The 17,075-nt window shown below is 53.4% G+C and overlaps 6 protein-coding genes across 6 annotated transcripts; 4 read left to right on the forward strand and 2 right to left on the reverse strand.

Annotated features, from left to right (window-relative positions):
- Nucleotides 1-85: 85 nt before the first annotated feature.
- AB675_9284 (Conserved oligomeric Golgi complex subunit 3) lies at nucleotides 86-2,403 on the reverse strand (the record flags this gene model as incomplete). The annotated part of the gene is made up of 2 exons (XM_018149803.1): nucleotides 86-2,315; nucleotides 2,369-2,403. The coding sequence occupies 2 exons, from the start codon at nucleotides 2,401-2,403 to the stop codon at nucleotides 86-88; spliced, it is 2,265 nt and encodes a 754-aa protein (XP_018001672.1).
- A 359-nt stretch (nucleotides 2,404-2,762) lies between these two features.
- AB675_9285 (Protein FMP25, mitochondrial) lies at nucleotides 2,763-4,529 on the forward strand (the record flags this gene model as incomplete). Its single annotated transcript, XM_018149804.1, has 1 exon — nucleotides 2,763-4,529. The coding sequence occupies one exon, from the start codon at nucleotides 2,763-2,765 to the stop codon at nucleotides 4,527-4,529; it is 1,767 nt and encodes a 588-aa protein (XP_018001331.1).
- Nucleotides 4,530-5,300: 771 nt separating this feature from the next.
- Nucleotides 5,301-6,361, reverse strand: AB675_9286 (Histone chaperone ASF1; the record flags this gene model as incomplete). Its single annotated transcript, XM_018149805.1, has 3 exons — nucleotides 5,301-5,672; nucleotides 5,771-6,204; nucleotides 6,253-6,361. The coding sequence occupies 3 exons, from the start codon at nucleotides 6,359-6,361 to the stop codon at nucleotides 5,301-5,303; spliced, it is 915 nt and encodes a 304-aa protein (XP_018001741.1).
- A 526-nt stretch (nucleotides 6,362-6,887) lies between these two features.
- AB675_9287 (mRNA 3'-end-processing protein rna14) lies at nucleotides 6,888-9,946 on the forward strand (the record flags this gene model as incomplete). Its single annotated transcript, XM_018149806.1, has 4 exons — nucleotides 6,888-7,068; nucleotides 7,354-7,610; nucleotides 7,660-9,877; nucleotides 9,927-9,946. 4 exons carry the CDS (start codon nucleotides 6,888-6,890, stop codon nucleotides 9,944-9,946), a joined length of 2,676 nt encoding a protein of 891 aa, XP_018001663.1.
- Nucleotides 9,947-11,172: 1,226 nt separating this feature from the next.
- Nucleotides 11,173-14,556, forward strand: AB675_9288 (Protein argonaute; the record flags this gene model as incomplete). Its single annotated transcript, XM_018149807.1, has 3 exons — nucleotides 11,173-11,508; nucleotides 11,927-13,376; nucleotides 13,430-14,556. 3 exons carry the CDS (start codon nucleotides 11,173-11,175, stop codon nucleotides 14,554-14,556), a joined length of 2,913 nt encoding a protein of 970 aa, XP_018001740.1.
- Nucleotides 14,557-15,851: 1,295 nt separating this feature from the next.
- On the forward strand, nucleotides 15,852-16,878 carry AB675_9289 (uncharacterized protein; the record flags this gene model as incomplete). The annotated part of the gene is made up of 2 exons (XM_018149808.1): nucleotides 15,852-16,388; nucleotides 16,441-16,878. The coding sequence occupies 2 exons, from the start codon at nucleotides 15,852-15,854 to the stop codon at nucleotides 16,876-16,878; spliced, it is 975 nt and encodes a 324-aa protein (XP_018001341.1).
- Nucleotides 16,879-17,075: the final 197 nt, after the last annotated feature.

Genomic DNA, 17,075 nt, shown 5'->3' on the forward strand with positions numbered 1-17,075 from the left:
GGGATGATGTTCGTGATATTCATCAACACATCTAGATACTACAAATTGGGCCGCCCTCCCAAAGGTCGGATGCCAGCAAGGACTTTCAAGAACTTCCACTTCCCCGCATACTAACACTTTTCACGCTGCCCCTATCCTCCTCGTCATCGTCTGACCTGTGTGGCAGTGCGACATTGAACACGCCTTCGCACCACTCGGTGAACGTATCTGAGTCCCAGACCATTTCCTCCGGACTCTTGCCCTTGCGGGAAATGCCGCCATTGGCAACATTCTTCTTCCGCTCGGCGGTATACGCCTCGAAGAATGATTCGTAGATCTGCACGACCTGGTCTTCGACGGCTGCGACCAGTGTTTCTCGCGTGCGAGGGTCACTGAGGTACTGCTCTAGCTTCGCCCGGAGGATCGGCGTTTCCTGCTCGATCTTCTGCCGCGTTTGTGCCGCAGTCTTCTCCGGAGGATCGGCGTCTTTCGTCTTGGCTTTGCTGAGAGCGCCGTTGGCATCGAGTGAAGGCAGCGATTCTGTCATAATGGTTGCGAAACCGGCGGTGAAGTCGTTGATCACGTTGCGCAGCTGTCCGTCAAGTTCTTGCTTTGCGTCGAGCATGTTCTCTACAACTCGTGGGAGCAGGCCGCCTGAGGTGACCAGCCGGATCCAATTGGCTGGGTTGAACAGCCCGCCACGCTCGCGTTGGAGTTCGTAGAAGGTGGAGCTGATGTTGCTGAAGTCAAAGGTGATATCTGGTGTGACGAACTCGATGTCGAAAGCAACGATCTGGGACTTCAGGAGAAGTAAGTGCCTCAGTAGAAAGAGTTGGCCGTCTGCTGGAGATGTCTTGGTCGTGATGAGTGTCGAGGCGTGCATTAGTGAGAGGGTCGTAGAATGGACTATTTGATGGGCTAAGTCATCGAAGATGCTACTGTTGACAAGGCGGTAGATGCGTGACAGGAGGGACAGTGCACGTGACAGTGTCGGATAGGAGTGCTGCACCGCGGAGATGTCGGCAGTACTGAAGGAGAACGGAACAGCGCTATTCTCGTCGTCAGAATCGAACTCGACGCTGTCAGATCGAGGAGTCTTCCCACGCTTGCCGGAAAGCGGAGCACGAGTCGAGGCTGATGTTGGCGGCCGCGATGTCTGAGAAGGATAGTCCAGGTCCTGTGGTGTGGGTTTGTAATTCTCGATTTCATTACGGAGAATGGCTTGCGCACGGAAGAGGAGCCGGGTCTGCGTATCTTCCATGACCTGCTGGACCAAAATGCTGAAATCGAGCTTGTTCAGATCGAGTGGATTGTCGTCCTCCTCGTCCTGTATGTAACGAGTCTGCAAAAGCGAGACCAACGCACACAGCTTCGACAATCGTGACTCGTGTACGATTCGTGGTCGTAGATGGTCATACAGGGGCTCACACAAGGATTCCAGTAAATCGTAGAGGCCTCTCTGGCCATGGAACCATTCTTGCCACAGCTCGAACTCATCTAAACAAATTCCGCGGATGTAGCTGATGGCAGCCCGTGCAAACTGGACGAGGTCCTTGGAGGCTGGTGCCTGGGCAGTCTCAGCCAACTGCTTCTGTATGAGTGGGAGCAACAGTCGTGCTCGACAAGCAGCGAAGGATTGATGTAACTCGTTCATCAGCGACTGATACTCGCCCTCCTCTCCTGGCTGTGCATCGGCTGGTGGGTTCGCTCGCTTCTGGATCTCGAGTCCTAGCTCCTTCATATCGGCGGCACCGACCCTGAATTTGGCATACAACAAAGCCGAATGAGTCGTGTGATTCAGCTGCTTAGCTGCAATGCGAGAGGCGACTTCAGTCGTGATCTCACGCACATTTGACATGAATGCATTTCGGACCAATGTCAATGCTCGAGTGAGCAGTAGCCTGTACCGAGATCTGTATGACTCTGCCTCTTTATGTTCTGGATGGGTCTGCATGTAGTCTATACACTCATCCAGTGTCCTCAGCATGTCGGAGAAGTCCTGGGAGCGAGCCATGTTGCCGGCTCCCGGGGCGTTGAGCCTGCGGGTGATGCGCTCGAGGGGCTCATAGTACTGCAGGTTCTCGGCAATCGCTTCTGCATTCTTCTCGTTCTGTGCTTGCTCTTCGACTACGCTGGCGGTCTGCTTCTGGAAAGCCTTCGTCTGCGAATCGATCGATTGGAAAGTGGCAGAAATCTCGGACAACTCGTTCAAGGTCTCGGATGTGCTAGCCAGCAACTGATCTAGATGAGAGCATGCGGCATCGAGCTGCTCAAGATATGCCTGATATTTGCCCAAGCTGGCTTCGAGTAGCTCATCATCGATGTCGCCCGACAACCTCAGCAGATCCAACTCGGTTTCCGCCGCGTTGACGGCGGCAGCGACGTGGACATTGGTGGAGCATTGTCGCGGCCGGCTTCTGACATACTGAGCCTGCCCGTAAACAGCAATGCTGCAGCCCTCGTGTTGTGTCGAAGTTCGCCATGTAGTTCCCAGAATTAGAGGATATCATTCCTCTGCCACTTTGTGCCCTTGCGTGCGGGTGTTCAATTGACGTGCCAGTCCGAGTCCGAAAGCGCTGAGTTGGGTTTTCCAGGCCGCCGTACAACTGCCTGATCTCTACGGTGACGGCATTGAGTACATATAACGTACTTGAACTCAATTCCCAGATACGAAAACGAAGCATGGACGTCACCTCGTGGATATATTGATTGCACAGGGTCGCAGCAAATGTCTAGGAGGTAGCACTGGTGGATCAGCTTCGGTCAGCCGAACAACACCGACCATGCCTGCGACGAGTCTTGCACGAAGCACCACTCGAGTTGTCTCCAGCTCCCGAAGCATAGCAGTGAAGCAACGGCATCATGGGACACGCTTCCTCAGCACCAAACCACAAATACACCATGAGCACCGAGCCTGGCAGAGACCGTCTGCGGCTCTTCTAGCTGCTGCTGCCACTGTTGCCTTCATTTACTCAACATCATTCCCGGATGTCCAAGCGGAAGCTGCGGAGCAGCCACCCGAGTTAGTGTTCGAGAAGATCAAGAAGTCCAAGAAGGGAGCCTCGAAAGAAGACAATCGCAACCTCATCAGTTCGCAGCACACACAAGTCAAAAGGAGCTGGGAGAACCCTGGCGTCTATGTTTGGGGCACCAACTCTGGCCGCGTTGCGGCCCCAGACTCTGCCGAAGCATACATCCGCACACCCCGCCGCCTACCTTGGTTTGACGATGTACTCCTCCGAGACCTGAAGCTCGACCGACAATTTGGCGCCGCCATTCTTGAGAATGGTGACCTGGTTCAATGGGGCAAAGGTTACTCCCCAGAGTCGACCTCCCCTTCCGTGACACTCAAAGGCAAGGATCTCAAACAGATCCAGATCTCCCGTGACCGCATTATTGCTCTCTCCAAGTCAGGTCAAGTCTATTCCATCCCAGCCTCCAAGACCGACCAAGAAGAACAACCAAAAGTCTCAGAATCCTCCTGGATCCCCTTCTGGGGCGGCACATCACACATCTCCTACCGCAAAATATCTCCCCAACTGGGCTACTCCGAAAAGATCACCTCCATCTCCTCTGGTCTTGAGCATGTCCTGCTTCTTACCTCTTCCGGTCGCGTCTTCTCCGCCGCCTCAAGCATGGAAGGCTTCCCCTCTCGCGGCCAACTCGGCGTGCCAGGTGTGACTTGGCTCACACGACCCAGCGGTCCGTTCGATATGCCACATGAGATCACCACCCTCAAGGGCTTCGAAATCACCGGCATAGCCACGGGCGACACCCACTCGCTTGCTCTAGACCGCGAAGGCCGCGTCTTCGCATTCGGCGACAATTCCTCCGGCCAATTAGGCATGTACTCCGGTAGCGAATCACCCTTTATTGACGTCCCTTCCCTCGTGCCCACCACGAAGATGTATCCCCGCGACGCCAACCAGACCGCTCGCGTCACCTCCATCGCCGCCGGCGGCCTGAACTCCTTCTTCACCGTAGATGCAACCCGCATCGCCGGCCAAGATGAGGATCCCCGTGCTCTCGGCAACCTGCTGGGCCGTGTCACGGCAGACACCTTCGCGTGCGGTCAAGGTCTTCGCGGAACACTTGGCAACGGCCGCTGGACGCATATTCAGGACTCGCCCTCTCGCATCCCCACCCTGTCAGGCCTCTTCGAGTACGACGAGATCAACAAGAAGACCATCCCCATCCGCATCGCTTCCATATCCGTTGGGTCGTCGCACGCCAGTGCGACACTAGACAACGTCACATACCTCGATGCTTCGGAACATTCAGGCAAGAACGATACGAATTGGGGTGCGGACTGTCTGTGGTGGGGTGGAAACGAGCACTACCAGTTAGGGACTGGCAAGCGGAATAATGTGGCGAATCCGGTGTATATCCGGCCACTAGATATGGATGCGGAGGTGCAGGCGGGAAGGAAAGAGGAGCATCGCTTTCATGTCACGCCGAGGAGTAAGGTTGTGGTGAAGGGGAGGAAGGTGAATTTGGAGCAAAGGGTGGAGTGTGGGGGGGGCCTGAGCGCTGTTTATAGTCGTGTGTGAGGCCTTGGATTGCGACGTGGTGTTGTGGACTGGACAGGATTGCTGAGGACCGAATATGATGAGCGATTATCAAGGCTTCGTTTGGCTTCGCTGGCGTAGCAGCACTGCTGTGAGGAAAATACATGTATTTTCCCAATCGGGAATGCGCCTTTCCTACTACAGGTTCTATCCGTTCCGTTGGCGACTCTTGAAACGAAATTCCATGTCCTGCTTGCGCCATCGCCTCCCTGAGCATGTGACGTTTTGCGAATCGATTTGTGCTCCGATGCCCCGCTTTTGACACAGGGGAGGCTTGGGGGCAGGTCGGGGACGGTGGTGCATGGAGGTTGGAGATTTGTATGGCGATTGAATTGCTGAGTATGTCAAGGACGAGTACGTACCTGCCTCATCATGGATGGCAGTTGGAAAGGAAGGACGTGCCTTCTGGGGAGTGCGAAACCGCTCCTGTGAGATCTCAGTTCGCTGCCAGATGCATTGGATTCCGGGCATTCGAAATCTGGTCTTCATTGATGCTCGTTATCGTCTATAGAACGATGATATCTATTCGCTCGTAATCATCTCTTCGAAGCCTTCGAATGACCAGACTCCCACGTTGACTCAGCTGGGGACGCTGAGGGCGAGCTATTGGACGAATAGGCCGTAGCATTCGCTGCTGTTTGATTTCGTCGAGATATGTAGTTCGTGCTGATAGGTGGGCAATGGAGTCTCCAAACACCAAAACGCCATGCTTCTCATGTGCAAGGGAAATGATCTCTGGGATCAAGGATGCCCTTAGGCCGTCACCTCGGGCTTGCTGTGGCCGTTGGTGACCTTCTCTTCTCCGTCGCCCATTTCCACGTCTTCGGCCTCGTCTTCCTCCTCCTCGTCGCCCTCGTCGTCGTCCGAACTCTCTTGCTCTAGATCCTCGGAGCCAGCCTCAGAGACTTCGTCGTCTTCGACGTTTTTGGTAGCGGCTTCTTCGGTACCTGCCATTTCAGCATCGCCGTCCTCTTTAGCAGTCCCGTTCTCGATGGTTTCAAGCTCTTGCTCCAATGCGGCTTGCATCTCGGCTTCCTCGGCACCATACTTAGTCTCGTCGTCATCAAGCTGGTCGGCATCGGGTTGCTCTGGAGGGTATTGGGCGGGAGCGAATCTTCGGAATCCCTGCAATGTGTCAGCGCTGCTGCCTAAATGGTATACTGGGATTGCGTAGGCATTGCATGGGTTGGCGTGCAGCCTTGATCGCTGCCTGCCGAGCGGACCGTGCTGGGAACAAATGTTACAGCGGACAATTTGCGAAACAGCTCGGCACACTCTGCGCCGCACCGGGAGACAGGAGCAACGTACCACTTGATAGCGAACCTCGTTACTCTAGGCTTCTCAGCAAGAATGTTGCGACGCACACGCTCGATGATCGGCTTTGCGGGTGGCTCCTTGTTTAGCTCCTCCGTATCATATTCATTGTTGACGTAGTAGCCGACTCGCACGAATTCTCTGCCGTCGTAGGAGCAGGTGAGGAGGATGACTGTGACACCAAGGATCTCGGACGAGGGAAGACGTGCCAAGTTAGGGGGATCGGCCTCGAATATGAACTTGTTGACGCCAATCGGAATGGGGCCGACGAGTAGTGTATCCAGTTCCTGGTCGTGCTCAGCGGATGTGGCAGAACCAACGTATGTCAGCTTCCACTCCAGGTCTGAGTTCTGTCAGTACATCGCCCTCCATGACATGCGCTTCTGCTGACCGTCTTTGAGTTGTTCACCGCATTCAAACGTAATCTCGAATTCATATGGCGAGGTGAATGAGGCAGGATTGTTCATAATCCGCACTCCGAGGAGCGACACAACAGACATGATGGGGGTCTCGAGACGTTGACGAATATGCGAAAATGCTCAGGAGGTTTCCCAGTGGTAAGTTGGAGGTAGGAAGTCAGGTTGTAGATGCAATGCGACAATCCCATAAATTGAACTAACGCGGGTCGCGGTTCTCGCGTCCGTTGGTCACTTTCACACTATTCTGTATGCGGCCTAGCGTATATTGCGGCCAGCTTTTGCGGAACAAGAGTGCACACGACTGTGAAGTAGCACCATCTCTTTCATCTTCTTTCACACTCATCATCGCCAGCCCCTACGTACCTCCCTCGCTGCGACGATCGCCTTCTCTTCGTTGCGGCGACTCTTTCGCAACCTCATCGCCCTTCTCTTGGACACATCCTTCTACTCATCTGTCGGACCGAGGTCGTTCTTGGTTGGGTATCATCTGGTCATCTAATTCTGCAGACTGCGGTCGGTGCCATCTCGAGCAGACTAACAGCGTGTTGCATGGTCAAAGCGCAGGTCCAGACTACTTGTTTAGCATCAAAAGACTACCTCAGCAGCCATGTCTGCGCCTCTTGATTCTTCAGGTCCTCAGTCTCCTACTCTGGCTCGTGATGATCTTCTCTCGCCAACCACAGGCTCACATCCGCTCCCACCCAGACCGTCCAGCAACGTTTCATCATCAAATGCAGTTGCGACCGAAGAGTCAATAACAGAATCATCCACCAAACCGCCACAGCCACGTACGAGAGGCGGCTTCGAGGTTGATGATGACGATGATAGCGATGCAGAGGATGATCATCAGGAAGATGGCAAGGATGAAGTTGATGTCTATGATCCCGCCCCTGCGGTAGTGACCGATGTCTCGACACCGCCGCGGGAGCAGACTCCAGTCAATAGACAACCCCAGTCACCCATTGAAAGAAATGGCATCACTCCTGTTCGTGTTCAACCTGTGGACAGTCCTGCGGGTGTTTCTTCCTCTCATCTCCAGTCCGGGTCTGACTTCCCCTCTGCTGACGCAGAAGTCTCTGCTCAAGCTGCTGCTGCTGCTCAGATCAAGCCACCAGCCTCTCCAACTCCATTGTCTTCGAATGTGAACGGTACCCTTAGATCTTCCAGACTTCCTCATGACACCATCGGCATCTTGGAGGATCGCATCAAAGAAGACTCTCGTGGTGACCCTGATGCATATCTCGAGTTGATCCAGGAATACAAGAACCGGAATCGGCAAGAAGACGTACGGGCCACATACGATAGATATCTGGCTGTATTCCCCAATGACGTGAGTTGCCTTTCCATCTACTTCCAGATGAGACACTAATGTTCGCTAGGCCGCACAATGGTCCGCTCTCCTCAAGTGGGAAGATGCCAACGATCAACGACCTCGCATGGAAGCTATCTTCAGCAAAGCTCTCCCCAAAGTGCTTAACGTGCATCTGTGGATGATCTACATCAACTATGTCAGGAGACAGTTCAGCGCCATTCGTGACGAAGACAAGCGCTACAAGACCATCCAGAGTGTCTTCGACTTCGCCCTCGGCCACATCGGAATCGACAAAGACGCTGGCTTCATCTGGCAAGAATACATCGCCTTCCTTAAGACTGGAAAGGGGACGCTGGGAGGCAATGATTGGCAGGATGGCGCCAAAGCAGATTCGATCCGTGGTGCCTATCAGAAAGCTATCGCCATTCCCACGGAGTCTGTCACACAGCTGTGGCGTGATTACGACACCTTCGAGAATGGCTTGAGCAAGATCAACGGTCGCAAACATCTCCAAGAAATGTCTGCTTCGTACATGACGGCAAGGCAGACATACCATCAGCTCAGCAAACTCGTCACAGGCTTGGACCGCACATCACAGCCTCGACTGCCACCGAGACCGTCTTATCAAGGTGATGACCAATGGTCGTATCAGCTAGACCTGTGGTATGGCTGGCTCGAGTTCGAGAAGAACGACCCGCTAGTACTCAAGGACGACGATCGCAAAGCCTATCTCGGTCGTGTTGTCTACGTATACAAACAAGCTCTCATGGCTCTTCAATTCTGGCCTGGCATGTGGTACTCAGCTGTTGACTTCTGCTTTGAACATGGCATGGATACCGAAGCAATGGTGTTTCTGAATGACGGCATAGCCGCTAATCCCGAGTCTCCTCTTCTGGCATTCAAGCTGGCGGATCGACTTGAGAGCACAACTTCAACCGACGAGACCTCAGACCCTGGCGCGCGAGAGCGTATGAAGAAAGTTCGGCAACCCTACGATCGCCTTTTGGATGCTCTATATGAGCTCGTCAAGGCCAACTCTCAGCGCGAAACCAATGATATTCGACGTCTGGAAGAAGAGTCCGAACAGATGAACGGAGATGGTGTCGATGACGAGGTCAATGCGGCAAACGTTCTGTCTAGAAAGGCTGCTCTCGATGCACAAATCGCTATCGTCAAAGCAGCGGCACTGGAGGAGAGCGATCTACTCTTCAGGCTCATTTCCCACATCTGGATAGCAATTGCGAGGTCGACTCGTCGCATCCAAGGCAAGGGCGAAGGTGGGACTGGTTTCCGGGCTGTCTTCAATGAAGCTCGAAAACGTGGCAGATTGACCAGCCACTTCTACGTTGAATGCTCTGCGATTGAAGTGCAATGCTATGATGATGGCATTGGGTCGAAAATTCTCGAACGAGGAATGAAGCTCTTTCCCGAGGACGACTATCTTCCTCTCCATTATATCAAGTATCTGATTGAGCAGAAGAAAGACGTCACCAATGCAAGAGGAGTCTTCGAGACCACAGTCACGAGATTGACGGGCGCTGGCCACTCCGCAAAGACCAGGCCGCTCTTTGACTACATGCACAATTACGAGTCACGTTTCGGGGAGCTCTCACAAATCCAGAAGCTTGAACAACGAATGCGGGATCTATTCCCAGGCGAGACTCCGATTGGCCTCTTCTCTGATCGGTTCGCGACAGAGCCGTTCGATCCCATCGTGCGATTCCCGGTAATTTCGACCTCTCAGATCAAGCGCAAGACCGAGAGCGTGTTACCGACCATTGAAGCCGCCGACAATGTCCAATCGCCATACCAGAGGAATGCCGACATGATGGTCGCAAACTCTCCGAAGCGGTCTCTTCCAGACGACTTCGATGATCTTCAGACCCGGAAAATGGCACGAGGCGAGTCTCCACTCAAAGGTGCCGCTGGCCGGAAGATGAATCAACAACGGCAAGTCAACAACGGGCCAGTCTCGAATGCCATGCCTCCGCCGTTACCTCCGCCTTTGCCACCTCAGATTCATTACCTGATGAGTGTGCTGCCAAAACCACATCTCTACGACGAGGCTCGCTTCAACGCGGCCAAGATGGTCGAATTATTACGTGATGTCCATTTGCCTCCCCCGGGCCAGATTCAGTCGCATCACACTCCGCAGCAGGCTCCTGCTTGGCCACCGCAGCAAATTCACCAACAACCACAACACCACTTCCAGCCTGCACCCACTCCTGTTCCTGGTCAGCAATACATGCAAGCGCCGCCCCCTGGTCAAGCGCATTATGGAGGAGGTGAGTGCTTCCGGACCAATAATTTGAGACTGAACTAATATCTCGATAGCACCATTCAGATTCGCTTAGACCACGAAGTCGTTTTTGAGCGCTTTTCAGAGGGTTGGAAGATATTATTGCATAGCGCGGCGTTCTGACCGGTGGCATGACAGCGAATTGAGCATCGTTGCATATGGCGAAAATAGTGAGGAATCTGGGCAGACCAACTCAGCCTGCTACCGCTCGGCTGGTGAGCTTTGGGCTGAAAGGCATGCTGAAGCATACCTTACATTTGCAGGAAGATTGCGGACAGCCACATTCTGAACGCTGGCTGCAAGGTAGATGTTGACGCTGCATCGAAACATCCTCATGTATATGATACATCACATAATACTAAAGCAGTCGGCATCCAAATTGAACCCCTCTTTCCGCCGCTTCGACCCATTCTCATTGGTATATCGAATGCTGCATTTGCCGGAGCGATCAGGCAGGAGTGTCGCTAAGCTTCTTATGAGATCGTCCTCTTCAAGCCTCCTTCATCCATCGTGTAGAAGGCACTGCTTGGAGTTCGACTCATTGAGATCGTGACATCAGTGCCTTCAATCCTCACACAGGCAGCGCTGATGCCAGCATGCTACATCAGAATGAGATACTTTAGCAGAGTATTTCGTAAGCCCATTTGCGGAACCATATCTCGGATCCTGCCGTAGATGAGATTTCCCCGCAAACTCAAAAATGGCGGTGAGGCAACCACATTGAAACTCTCCCTCCTTCCTCCTACACACCTTCCTGCTCTCAACTCAACACGCCGTGGAGCTCATTTGAGTCGACCTCAAGTCCTCTGAAAGCTCACCGAGCTCTCAGAAGGTCTCTCATTGACTCCCGGCGTTGAGTCACAGACGTCAGGCGTCCAACGAGTTGGTAGTCACCGCAACCGCTTGACGACAGTGAATACTTTTGCTGGTGGTTGTCGACGGCAACCACTTCGATTTTTCGACTATTTATTTCTCCTTCGCTCTCGACATTCTTTGCACTCTCTTCCATCCTCAACCTTCTATCTTCGATCAAAGTCTTTCCCATTCATACCCTATCGATCCTCATAAGTGTTATCAGTCCTCGCAAAGTTCGACTTTGAAGTTCTCGCTGGACGCCAGTCTCGCCACTTCTCGAAGTCCCACCAAGTCTTCAAGGTACGTCGAACTTGCAAAGAGAATTCTCACTCGTGATCCTGTCACTATCATCACCCTTCCATTCTTCCACTGCACACCTCGATGCGGTGATCTCGGGCTAATCGTCACTTCGCAGTCACAGTCATCATGTCTGGCGCCGCTCGCAGACGTGGTCGTGGCCGCGCTCGCGGTCAAGGCGACACTGCAGATGGCTCTGAACCTCTGAGCATCCCTGCTGGTGGCTTCGATGGTCCTGCTTCTCGCGGCAGTGGTTCTGGCACATCTGGTAATCGAATTCCAAGTCAAAGCTCCGGCACCGCGAGAGCTCCTTCACCAACCGCCTCTGGTGGTGCTGCTGCCACTGCAACCCCTCCACAACGCCTGGTCGATCCGGCGCTCGATCCGTCACGGATTCCAAAAGCCTCTGATGCCTTGAAGAATGTCGACCTACCAGCTTCACTGTTCCAGGGTCTCGATCGTCCAGTGAGTGCGATTCTGTTCCTTCAGTTATTCATACCCTACACCACAACCTCACCTTCCCAGCGCATGCTTCCTGATTTCTTTGTTCCCACACGGCTCGCGATGAATGAGACATGGTCTGGCCAGCCATGGAAAGAGCTACTTATGTGGCCACCCTCCTTTGGCTGGTCAGGCTTGTACATCCATCGCTTCAACCATGCCGGCCTCGAAAGGATCAGCCTCTCCTGTTGGGAAAAGCTCATATGTCCCTCAAGCCAATACTTCAAGACCTCGCAAGAGCTCTCTTTCTCCTGTTGGCAAGGGTGCACAGCCTCTCGTGGGCAGCACTTTGGCTTCTTCGCCAATTGCTGCGTCTCGTCTTCTGCCTGAGAAACCAGTGTTTCGTAACATTCATGCACCAGGATCTGACAATGTTCGACAGGGATCTCGAGATATGCAATTCACCCGTCGACCTGGCCTGAATACCACCGGCAAGGCCATCAAGCTTGACGTCAATGCATATGCTGTCACCCAGTATCCAAGCATCAAGATCCAACAATACGATGTCACTATCGGCGACGGCGCGGAGAAGAAGGCTGTCATGAACTTGGTGTGGAATTCTTCGACCCGAGCCAACGCCACAGGACCAGAGATCATCTGGGACGGTAATAAACTGGCTTGGTCGCTCAAGAAGATGAACGAAATCCGCCTCCACGTCAACCTCGATCAAGAGCAAGGTCGCCGAGTCGATCCAAACAGTGAGCGCGCCTCAAAGAACACATTTCGTCTTCGCATTCAGCCGACCAAGGTGCTGAATCTGAATATGCTGGATGCCTACGTCAAAGGTCAGACTGGACCCTCAGTCGAGGTCGGCGAAGGAATCAATTTTCTTGACCACTTGCTGAGAATGGGACCCTCTCACAACCGAAACCTCGTCGCCATCAAGCGATCTTTCTTCGCTCGCTCTGGAGAACGCTCAGACTTGGGTGGCGGTGTTGAGGTCTTCCGCGGCGTCTACCAGTCCATGCGCCTTGCACAGGGCGGCAAGCTGGTCATCAATGTTGACGTTGCCAACACCACCTTCTGGAAGCCCATGTCACTGCTCGCTGCTCTCCAGACCAACTCAGGCGTGCGAGATGCTAATCAGCTTGCAAGCAAAATGGCTGCTGAAATGCGCAGTGGTCAACTGAAGACGAACGCCTTCACCCGCTCTCTTCAAAATCGATTCAAGGGCAACATGATGCTCGCCAAGTACAACGGCAACCCAGCACCAGCCAAAGAGTGGAAGTTTCATAAATTCTCTGCCGAGACCGCCGATCAACACATGCTCGAGGAGAGAGGTCCAGATGGCAAGAAGTCTGGCCGCAAGGTGAGCGTCGCTCAGTACTTTATGAAGAAGTACAACATTCGTCTTCAACACCCTCGCCTGCCTTTAGTTGAGACCACCAAGAAGGGAGTCCTCTTCCCTATCGAGCTCCTTCACATCCAGCCAAACCAACGCTATGGCGCCAAGCTCGATGAGACCCAAACCGCTAGCATGATCAAGTTTGCAGTGTCGCCGCCTCAAGCACGCCTCAAAGCTATCCAGAACGGCAAAGATCTTCTCAACTGGGGATCAGACAACTACCTCAAGAACTACGGCCTTCAGATCTCCCCCAACGCCATCAAGACCAATGCTCGTATCCTCCCGCCTCCAGAGATTCAGTTCGGCGGCACCGTCGAGAAGCCAGGCACCAAGGGACGCTGGGATCTACGCGGCAAGAAATTCCTTACTCCCAACCCCGGCGAACTCGTTGCGTGGGGCATTGGCTTCATGCCTGGTCGCACCAGACCGGATCAGGCCTCCATCGCCCGATTCGCTCAGGATTTTGCTAAAGCTTACCGTACCTATGGTGGCAAGATTTCAAACAAGCCACCGCATATGATGCCTCTGCACCTGATCCAGCCAACGCTATTGAAGCCCTGTTCCAGGGAACCGGCACCAAATTCAACACACGACCGCAGCTTTTAGTCATCCTCTTGCAAGACAAGAACTCACATGTTTACAACCGTGTCAAGAAGTCAGCAGATTGCCGCTATGGTATTGTCTCGCAATGCCTCCAGTTGCAGCAGGTGCTGAAAGGCTCGCCTCAATACATCGGCAACGTCCTCATGAAGGTCAATGCGAAACTTGGCGGCTCAACTTCTCAAGTCAAGCCAAATCCCAACTCTGGCTTCAAGAAATTCACCGGTCCCACAATGTTCATCGGTGCCGACGTGTCTCACGCTTCTCCTGGCAGTGAACAAGCTTCAATGGCTGCAATCACAGTCTCATACGACAAGATCGCGGCTCGCTATGCTGCCGGTTGCCAGACAAACGGTCACCGCGTTGAGATGATCAGCAAGGCTAATTGGCGTAGCGTTCTGGGTCCCCTCGTCAAACAGTGGGTTGCAACAGTTGGCGGTAACAATATGCCCGGCCAAGTCTACTACATGCGAGATGGCGTCAGCGAGGGGCAGTTCGCGCAGGTTCTCGACAAAGAGGTCCCGAACATCATTGAGGTCCTCAAAGAGGTCGCTGGCGGCAAGGGTTGGCAGGGCAAGCTTACCGTCGTTGTTGCCTCCAAGCGTCACCACGTTCGTGCCTTCCCTTCTCGAGAAGATGCGGATCAGAAGGGCAACCCTCTCCCTGGTTGCTTGATCGAGCAGGACGTCACGATGCCTCACGAGTTCGACTTCTTCTTATACTCGCACATTGCCCTCCAAGGCACCTCGCGACCAGTTCACTACACTATTCTCCGCGACGATGCCAATCACTCACCCAACGTCATCCAAAATATGATCTACGAGCACTGCTACCAATACATGCGGTCTACCACCTCGGTCTCCATGCATCCGGCTGTGTACTACGCTCATCTGGCTAGCAACCGTGCCGTCGCTCACGTCGATATTGCTGCGACCGAAGGTCCTCAAGGCGGCCCAGGCTTCAAGCAGAACATCCCTTCGTCCGACACCACTCCTCACACGGAAGCCGCCCCATTGATCGAGATGGTCAACACGACCGGCATTCGGTACGCTATGTGGTACATCTAGTACCGCAAGGCGCTCCATCAATCACATGCGCAGTTGAAGTCTCTGCGTCGCAACAAAAGACGAGGCCCTGCTCAACGGGCTTGCTATTGTTATCATGCTTGCGTTCCAGAAAAAACAAATCACAAAAAAGAGCACGTTCGGAACGTGACTTGATCCTCGTCCATGCCTTCGCACCGAGAAGGATGGCTCCTGAGGATTGTCTGCCGCTCGTCAACCACCAACGGGATTCATTCTGCACCAGCTGATCGACTTCATTGACGATTCGGAAGTGGAGAGTGGGTATGGCTGGGTGGTCAATCATTGCTAGAGCAATGCATCGCACACATCTGTTACAACAATTGTTCACGGGGAAGGCATCGTCGCGTCATCATTTCGGAGGAGACATTCTTCGCAAAGGAATATCGTGCTAGATGGAAGGACGTGGCAAGGCAAAGGCGGATTTGATGGAAAACATTCATTTTGCCACAGCTGGAGGACTTTCGCTTCATGGTGAGAGTGCAGAAGCTTTTTCTTTCGTTGATAGTTCCGAATGACGAGCGCCCCCCTTATTGTACCAATTTTGCCTGTCTCTGACTTCGTTCTGGTGCACTCGCTTACAGGTGTACGTAATTCAGATGCTCGTTGCATCTAAGAGTCTTGCGAGGCACCAATTTTGCACTCGAGGTAGGTGACAACAAGGCCCTATGCTCTCTGATCGCTCGATAGCCGTCTGGAGTTGACTGTATCGCCATGGTCATTGACCTCAGTCGAGGCTACGAGCTACGAGCGAGTTCGAATGAGGATTGCAGACTTGTTGCATTCACGAATTGCATCATTCATCTCAGCGCGGCGAGAGTTCCGTCTCAAGGAGGCAGGTCACTTTCCAACGTTCGCGACTCGACTCCGAAGCCCTAGCACTGTTGATGAAGGTCACCGGACAGACAATGCTAACATGGATGCAGGCTGCCAACACTTCACACAAAGGATAAGCAATCACACTGGACATTAGTCGTTCTTTTCAGGGAAAGCGAGGACATTGTCGACCTTTCATGAATGCAAACTTCCAACTGCATCCAGCCGCGGACATAATGAGATATTCCGTCCGGGGCACCCAAACAGCACATGAGATTGACACTGCTCAAAGAAGGCCAGACAATGGCCAGGAAAGCAGAGCTCTGCTAAGAAGAATCTAGAAGTCATGATCATGGGTATATCAGTTGCATGCTTCGCAGCATCTGAGCTGATATTCTTCATCCTCCTTCCCATCCCGATCTCTTACACGACTGCAAGCCATCAACCAAACCAAATCACAAAAGATGTCTGCGATCCAGAAGCCAAACACCCCCAAGAAAATGATATCCAGACCCGTCCTTCAAGCCGACGTCCGTTGCGCATCCGATGACCCATTCGAGAAGGACTACATCAACAATCCCATGGACCGTCCCGACATCAAAGGTCATTACAACAACAAGACCAAAATCGAGGCCGCTCATCAAGAAATTGCCAGATCGCCAGCGATCCTTGATGTCTTTGGTGAAGACAAGCGCAAGAAGTTGAAGCAGAACACCTCCGAGAAGCAGCTGCACAAGGATCTGAGACTCGCTACCACGGAGCCCGCCATACTCGCCATGAAGGCTCTCGAGGAAAGCAAGAAGGAAGAGGAGAAGGCCGCCGTGGAAGCTCTCAAGCCCAGCTATGATGGAGAGAACAAGATTATCTTTGAGCCTGGCCCGAAACCTAATCTCCCGGACGTTGATGCTGTCACCGAAGAGGAGCGCAAAGCTGTGATCAATGCTGCGAAAGCGGAGGTCAAAGGGGTGCAGGACAAGCTCACTGAGGTGCAGAAGAAGATTGTAAGTCAAATCGGTCGCTGACTTCAGCATAGCGTATAGCTGACCTTTCCAGTCGAAACGCGAAGAAGCAGACTTCAAGGCCCTCATAGCCGAATCCTTCCGTTGCGTTCCCGATCCTGAGAATCTTCAGAAGTATGGCCCGACCACTGCGCACTGTCCCAAGGTATCTCGTGTCAAGATCGAACTGCGAGAGGCTGTAGCCAAAGCAACGTACCAGGCCCATCGCGAGGTCTTCGAGCGGTACATTTCCGACCCCCACAGACTCACAGCCGCCCTGATCAAGTACCACAAGCTGTTCCGGCACAAGGATTTCACCATCTTCGCCCTCAAAGACCTCAAGGCTAGTACGAAAGCCATCGGGGAAACCAACCACATGATCAAGAAATTCGAATCTGCTGGGCCCCCTAGTCCTTCTACAGGGAAGGGCACCAACAAGGATATGGCAACGGACGACATCTTCCATGATGGCGCACCCAACGGCACCAATTGAGGCCGTCCTCTTCGCTTCCAACTATGCTAGTCTGCAGTTTTGCTCTGGCACTCACTCATCCAAATCCTCTGGAGGCCTCTGTCCGACAGCGCCTCTTCTCTCCCATCAATTACTCTTGCTCTGCCCCTCTGTGTTCTACACAGAGATGAGCGCATCGAGCACACCTGGTCGTCTGACGGAGGCCTCCTCAGCATTGG

The sequence above is a fragment of the Cyphellophora attinorum genome, assembly GCF_001299255.1.
Source record: "Cyphellophora attinorum strain CBS 131958 chromosome Unknown Contig9, whole genome shotgun sequence".
NCBI lineage: Eukaryota > Fungi > Ascomycota > Eurotiomycetes > Chaetothyriales > Cyphellophoraceae > Cyphellophora > Cyphellophora attinorum.